This window comes from Vicugna pacos, chromosome 11 (genome assembly GCF_048564905.1).
Source record: "Vicugna pacos chromosome 11, VicPac4, whole genome shotgun sequence".
NCBI classification, from domain to species: Eukaryota; Metazoa; Chordata; class Mammalia; order Artiodactyla; family Camelidae; genus Vicugna; species Vicugna pacos.
The window spans coordinates 89,792,756-89,800,615 of NC_132997.1; the positions used below are offsets into that span (position 1 = coordinate 89,792,756).

The 7,860-nt window shown below is 49.0% G+C and overlaps 1 protein-coding gene across 3 annotated transcripts in view; it reads right to left on the reverse strand.

The window, feature by feature from the left end:
* The window catches only part of PDZD8 (PDZ domain containing 8), a 68,974-nt gene extending 65,906 nt beyond the window's left edge, over window positions 1-3,068 (reverse strand). For 2 of the 3 annotated variants that reach the window (XM_072971963.1, XM_072971962.1), the window contains exon 1: window positions 1,673-3,068. In XM_072971963.1, coding sequence (XP_072828064.1) covers window positions 1,673-2,544 — 872 coding nt within the window. In that variant the 5' untranslated portion in view covers window positions 2,545-3,068. The remainder of the gene's footprint in view (window positions 1-1,672) is intronic. The other variant, XM_031682828.2, reaches the window with a different exon arrangement.
* Between the last annotated feature and the right edge of the window lie 4,792 nt (window positions 3,069-7,860).

The following is a 7,860-nucleotide window of genomic DNA, read 5'->3' on the forward strand; positions in this document are numbered from 1 at the left end:
CTGAATTCTAAGTCTGCATTAAAGAAAAAACCCTCAAAATGACATGTAATCTCACTACCACTGGCTATTCTGCAAATAACCCCCAAACAATAACTTAATCAAGTTTTACTATCTGAAAGTTGTCCAGAAAACATCAGTATTGAAGTTGTGATAGATTATCAAAATCCATGACAACCTTCTCTCATGACTTTCTTAGCAACACACTGCTATAAATATCTCACTGCTTAAACACCAGAACTCATTTATAATTTAGTCACTTATATTCCAGAACTGAAAGAGTGGGTTTTTTAAGGTATATTCTACTTCACAGAACAAGAAATCAAACATAGTGAATGACCAGTTCACCAACGACCGCAAATCTAGGGAAATATTTCCATTAAAATTTTCCCCTGCCACCTGACTGTTTTAAGCTGTCAGTCTGTGCTATCAGCCTAAACAAAACACAGTTAGCAAGGTAAATCCACCACATACGTAAGTCAATACTCCACCCCAAATGCAAACATAAACTATTTCTTAATCATCTGGGTCACTGATGCTTGAAACTGCGGTAGAAAATTAGTGATCTACAAATATGTAACTTCCACTAAAGGGAACTAGGTAAGGCAAATACCAGATTGACATAATTTTATAATAAAGAACAAAATCCAAAAGGGTCAAACATTTTAATGAACACAAAATTAAAGGTCTGAAAGTAAAATTTAAAATTCACTTGTTTTAGAAGAAATAGCCATAGATGACCCTTTCCACTTCAACACCGGCATGCCTTCCTAGAACAAAGTGGATGAAACTTCTAGCCCTGCAAAACTTCCTTTCCCCTTCCAGGGCTGTATTAAAAGACAGACAGACAGACAGACAGACAGACAGAAAAGAAACCTGTACGTTAATCAAAATAGTATCCTACATAGAAACAAGCTGCCAGACATAAGAAGGCTTCTTTAAAAGGTTAAAATCACTACCTATCTTTAAAATACATTAAATACTTTAAAATACTACCTGCAGGGCAATTTCAGGTACTGTGGGAGGAACTTGCGGTCACGGAGTTGACACACGAGGGACAGACTCTGGGTTGGTGCTGTAGAACCTCCCCCAAAAGAGCAGATGACATTAACATAAAGTGTACAGAGAACTGCACTATGTACAGGCTCCTAACTCGTTTTCAGTTTGCTATGGGAAAGTACTCCTTTCAAATAGATCCTCCCTCTGCCCTCAAAGTTGCCAAACCATCACAGCAAAGTTGCACAATATAACAGCCCTGGGACACCAGCACTCCTCATGCCTGTACTTTGTATCAAGGAAGAATTTCTCAACGTGGCTAAGGTGATGATGCAAAGCTGCCCTCGATGCAGCAACCACGTACAAGAACAGTTTCTCAACAGCCCCAGGGCCGACTCCGGGCAGGAGGGTGGACTTGCTTTCCACGTTCAATATGCTGCTGACAGCACCTTAGAAAAGGTTCCTACCTCCTATTAATGTCTTTCGGAAGCAAAGAACGTGGGCCCTACTTGCCTCTATATTGGGCTCTGCCAGGGTTGGGAAGAGCCCCGGAAAGCAGGGGCTGGGGATAAGTCTTCGCCCTTCCACCCAACGCCGGCGGCAGCGTCCCGCCAGGCCCGGGTTCCCAGCAGCCCAGGCCCCCGCGCCGGTGGGCGACTTGTCCCCGCACCTCTCTCACCTGATTTTGTAACTCGGAAGAGTGTGCTTGCGCTTGATGATTTTCTTGAGCTGGTTGACAATGATGGAGGTGAGCTGGGGCATGGGCCGCCCTTCAAACTGGGAGCGCACCTCGAAGTCGATCAGCGGGTCCTCCACGAAGGAGAAGAACCAGTGGGTGAAGGGCACGCGGGTGAGCACGAAGCGCAGCCTCCCCACCACCCGGGACAGCTTGACGAACAGGTAGGCGGACTTCCCGAAGACCAAGTCCACGTCGATGGCCAGGTGGAAGCCCCCGTTGTACTCCACCTCCGCTTCGAAGGCCAGCTCCTCGGGGGAGGTGGCGGGCAGCGCCTCCCCCTCGGGGCCGTCGGGCTCCCCGGTGGCCGCGGGTACCACGGGCCGGAGGAGCCGGATGGTCTTGATGAAGGGCACGGTCTCGCCCAGAAACACATCCCGCAGGCTCAGCCCCTCCAGCAGGCGCCCGGCCGTCTTGGTCTGCAGCAGCTCCTCGAACTCCACCTTGATCTTCTTGGTGACCCAGCGGCGGGCCAGCGCGGTGTCCCGCAGCTCCCGGAACAGGAACAGGATAGTGGCGTTGAGAAAGTAGCAGGTCTCCCGCGTCGGCGGAGCGGGGGTCTCGGAGGCCGGGGTCGGGGTCGCGCCGCCCTCCGGGGGCCCGCCGGAGGGCTCCTCAGCCCCGCCGCCGCCATAAAGGTACTCGCGCAGGGCCAGGCCCGGCACTGGCTTGATGTAGCGGAAGCCGTCGCCGGCGCGGGAGGCCTCGTCCGGCGGCAGTTCGGGCTGTTTGCGGTAAAGCAGCAGGAACTGGGTGAGGAGCGTGAGGAAGGAGCCCAGCACGGCCGACGCCAGGATCATGAGCAGCAGCCCCATCCCGCCACCGCCTCCGCCCCGGGCGCCCGGGCCCCTGCTCCCGCGCCCACAGCGCCGCTTTCTTCACGCCGCCCTCCCCGCTGCCTCCATCTTGAGGACATCGGGCGGCGGAGTCGGGGCGAGCGTATCCCTGGGCCTCGTCCGGCGGCTCCAGCCGGAGCGCTGCAGCGCCTGAGGCTGCGGCGGCCCGCGCCTCCTCAGACACTCCCGGAGGCGGCCGCTGTGGCGGCGGCGGCGGCGGCGGGGGCGGGAGGGGGCGGAACGGCGCCATCTACGGCCTCCGCTTATTGGACGAACGTCGCGTGACGTCAGGGACGTACTCGCTCCCGGCGGCGTCGCCTGGCAGCCGGCGCCCGGGCACGCGTACGCGGGTCCTTCACCTCTCGGGCGCCCTTCCAGCCCCGCCTCCCACGCCCAACATTCCAGTTCCCCGCGTTCCACGTGGCTGTCACTTCTGAAGTCTGTTGGAATCTGGGAGGATAACCGGGGCCACTGCTTGGAGGCTAAGGAGGCCGAGCAGAGATGGCGTGGCGCATTCTTGATCCCTTATCTTCTAATGCGCCCATCCCCCATCATTGGCCGTGGTCCCTGTCTGTTACCTCTGCTGCAGTGTGATTCTTCCACTCGCGCCCCTGAGGATGGTCTGGCGGCTTTTCCGGCAGGGCTGCGCCGCAGAGGATCTGAGCTGGCCGTTCGGAGACTTCCTAAGCCGAGGACAAGACTGGACTGCCTTAGAGAACCGCCGTCGCCCACCATCAGTCTGACCAGCAGACTCTCTGCGTCCGCGGAGGGTGGGCCCTGAGAAGGAGGGACAGAAAAAAGGCGTCAGATGCGGACTAACTTTACCACCTAGGTAGATAATCCGAGATTTAAATGAGAAGAACGTAAAAGAGCCGGTATGAGGAATGATGTGTGAGATGAATTTGCCAGATGATTGGAAGATGAATAGTGACTCACTGCGAAGCTCTTGCAGTGCGTTAAGCCCCCTGAGTGTATTACTACATTTAGTCCATTTAAGAGACATTTATAGTTAGCTATCATCCATTTTACAGATGCAAACACTGGCGTAGGAACTTAGGTTGCCTAAGGTCACGCAATGGAACTTGGTTTCTCTAAAACTAAACCCTAAACCCTTGGTCACTACTCTGTACTATGATGCCAAGGTTGCTAGAGCTGGAAGGGAGCTTATTGGTTCCATGGTGCACAGAAAAGGGGAGTTGAGGGGGGAGGTGCGGTGAGGAAAGACGTCAGGAAATTTTGCACAGGGCAGCACCTTGACCAAAGCCATAGAGTTAATGAAGCCAGGTTGCCCAGCAATAATGTTACTCCTCCTGCCCTCTGGTTACATCATAAATGCTTATGTGCTCCAACCACCAGACACCACAACAATCTATCCCTACTCCCACAGGGGTCAGATATTCCATACCTGAAAGTTAGACTGGTTCTGGCTGGTCTTAAGGGGCCAGGGCAGTGTTCCTCTCTAGCCTTGGAAGATCTCCAAGCCAGTGACTGTCCTGGGTCTGAGTGATTCTAAAACTAAAACAGAGTTCGGCCCTGTTCTGACCCAGCTGGAACAGGTATAGAACTTTGCAACCAGGCTAATCTAATCTTACTCATGCCCAGATGTGAGACCTAAATGGCTCCTTTGCTATGAAAATGTAAGCCTGCTGAGGGAACCAGGCTCAAAACCATATTCCACATTCTATGGAAGTCCAGAGCCCTGCCGGGATATCTGGGAGCCCCAGGCAACTTCTTTTCTTGTGGTCACCTCTGGCTCCTGGCCTCTGCTTCTGGGCTGCTGTCTCAGTTCTACACTGTTTCAATGCAAATGGGAAATGTAGATTCTTCCTCAATCGCCACCAAAACTCTTACTCATACCGCTCCTGCACCATTGTAGTAAATGTCGCAGAAGCTGGAGGTGGGGTGGAAGATTATCTGAGTAATTTTAACATTACTGAGATACCAAATCCTCAAACTGTATATTAATCCATTCTGCATCTTACAATATTCTTCAACCACCTCCCTCCCCTAGAAGGGAAGTTGGTGATTTTCCTGGAAGTGAGTTCTCAGCCTCACTCTCCATCTTGCAGGCTCCTCCGTCTTCTTCCCTTCTCCTACGTCTTCCTTACTCCTCAGATTACCTCTGGGAATCCCACATCTTCTCAATCTGTTATGCAGGGTTATTCGGGTCCCCAGCAAAACTTGTCCCCTGAGGAGTGCACTCCAAATCCATGAAGGAGCTCAGCATACCTTTTGGTGTGAATATTTCCCCCTTGTGTTAAAAATGGCCGACAGTTATTGAACACTTACAATAACAATTATTATTATATTTAATATTTATAATTAACATTATTTTATATTTATAGGGAATCGACTGCATGCCAGGCACAATGTTAGGCATTTTATGTGCCTTATCCCATTTAAAAATCAAAATGTCCATGAATGTTGGCCCTGTCCCTCCATCCTACCCAGGCGTGGGTAGCCAGTCCAGCCCCTGGTTGGCTGACTCATCACAGCCCACCTAGCCAATCCACCCCCACATTTCAATCTGCAAATATCTGCCAGGTTGGAGGCTTTCCATTTTGCCTTTCACTAGGTCATTCAGCTAACTCAGGGTTTCTGAACATTAGCACTATTGCCATTTGGCTGGAAAATTCTTTGTTATGAGAGCTGTCCTGTGCATTGTAGAATATGATGCTGTGTTAATAAAAGCATTCCCTGGAACTATATAAATTCAGCGACCTTTTAAAAAATATTAATGCTAGTTCACAGAAATTCAGAAGTCTGAGAAGCCTTGGCCCCCAGCTCTGAACATTTATGATTCTGAGTAAGTTTTTGAAGGAAGAAATACTTAGCTTACCTGCTGACCTTTTAATGAGTCTCAAATGACATCATTGAAATTAAGCTGCCCCAACAGGCTTCATGGGAAGTATCCATTTCAAGGGGAAAGGCAATTGAATACTGGAAAATGGGGTGCATATAAGACTAGCATTCTTACCAGCTGGAGAGAGGCATGGACCACTTCTGCTGTTAAACTCTGAATCCCTCCTGGCGACCACCAAATAGGATGAGAAAGCCAAAGCATGTGAATATGGAGAGTTAAGGAGTAGCGCAAACCAATTTGATTAAAAATGATTTACAATAATGCAAGTAACACAAAATATGGAGAAGAGATAGAGAAGTTTAGAATGATTGCCTAAAAATGATACATTAAACCATTTTGTGAACTGTCAGAATTCAAATCCAATAACTTTTTTGAGCATCCCACGTGTGCCAGGCTCCAGAGATACTGAATGAATAGGACAGAGTCCCTGCCCTTGGGGGTGCCAGGCCCATGTGGAAGCAGAAACACATCTGCATAACTGATGTTAAAAGACAGTACCTAGCACCTTGTGGGAACACAGCCTTCTGGTTCAGGGGTAGGGACAATTGATTACAAGGAACAGAAACTGCCTCAAGTTAACTGAGATTGGATAGCTTCAGGAACCCCAAGATGCTCAGCTGGTGTTCTCTCAGAAACCTGGAGGTAAGAGGGCTCTTTCTCTCATTCCTTCTGGCCCTGTTGCCACCCAGTATCTTGTCTCTACATCTCTCTGCAAGTCTCTGTCCTTTCCCCCTCCTAAAGGGCTCTTGGTTCCTACTTCCCCATAGCCTCAGCATGCAGGCAGCTTTGGAAGGCACCAGTTCTGCACCCACATCTACAGGGTCCTATGTTTCTGGTACCTTATATGACCCGCTATTTCAATTTCAAGTGCTAGGAGACGCACTCCAGATGGGCTCTGCTAATCCTATTATTTATGCCCAAGAGGCTTGCCTCTTCTGGGCTGCTGGTGGGTGAGGCAACTTCTCCAAGGAGAGAGAGGACTGAGAATGAGCATAGACGGGCAATTCTAGTTTAATAGGATATGAAGGGTTAATTCCGGCTGTGGAAGGTAGGAAGCTTCTTGCAGCAAGTGGAATTTGTATTGGGCTTTGATGATTGGAAGGGTAAAGTTCAGAAGTTAGGAATCTAACAGAGTTTAGGGCACTTGGAACCAGGGTGGTTGCAGGGTGGTATGAATAGGGTCAGTGTCAGGAGGAAGAGAGATGGAGGTAAGACAAATTATGAGCAAATTATGGAAGGTGTGACTATCAGGACAAGTTTGGCTTCTATTTTGCAGTCTTTATAAAGTCTCCAAAGGTTTTTAACCAAGAGCGCGGCGCTAATCCTTTTCCTTCCATCATTTCCGGCTGCAAAACCTCAGCTCTGGATCAATCCAACCATCTATATCCTCCCCTCTTGCTTCTATAAATTCATGGTCTTTGTTCTCATCAGGTCCTCAAGGCAACCCAGACATTTTTCTCCATTATCCTAGCTGGTAATGACTCGCCCTTAATTGGTTCAGAACGCAGGTAAGGAAGAGGAGTGTTATTGATTGATCCCTAAAAAAAAACTCTATATTATTTTGTACCCATAAGTGAATAAACATTACTAAAATTATTTCTTCTCCTGTTTTCCTTTCTCTGTTTTGGTTTGTTTTGGTTTGGTTTTTATGGCTACTCTTCCTATACAAGCCCATAAAATTTTGAGTGATTCCATGATTTTCTTTTTGGTCCTCCTCTATTTTTACTCTACATCCTTTACCTGGGATGATGACATCCACTTCAAAGGCTTCCACTCACCTCTCCAGCTACCTCCTCCCCTGCCCATCCTTGAGATGTCTCCAATTCGACTTGACCCAAACTGAATGTCTTCCTTCTGGCAAACAGTGCTGGTTGCCTGCCCAGTGTCCATTCTTCCATTCTTCACTAGTAACAGAACTCCCAGTTTTCATGAATGTCAATACATCAAGATAAAAGACACGTATTTCCCAATCTCCCTTACACCTGGATGTGTCCATGTGACTGGTTTCTGATATATAAGAAGTGTTGTGTAGGACCTTCTGGAAGTCTCTTAAAGGGAATTGACTCAGCTGGAAGCTACACCGTTTTGCTTTCCCCTGTTTGTTCCTACCTCCAGCTGTCTGAAATGCAGTCAGGATTTCTGGAGCTCCAGCAGCTATTTTGGACCTTGAGGTAATTTTGATGATGGAAGCCATATGCTAAAGATGGCAGAAGAGACAGATAGACGCCTGGATCCCTAATGACATTTTGGAGGTACTATAGCAGCCCTGGATTTTCTGTTATATTTGGTCGAACTTAATCCTCTATGTTCCCTGCCATTCAGCCACCTGTCCAAACTTTCCTAGCCCTCCATACTCCCCCACATTCTTTTAATTCTGTCTCCTTAGTATATCCCAAGTGTGTCCCCACTGCTCTAGCCCTCCTACCTGGCCC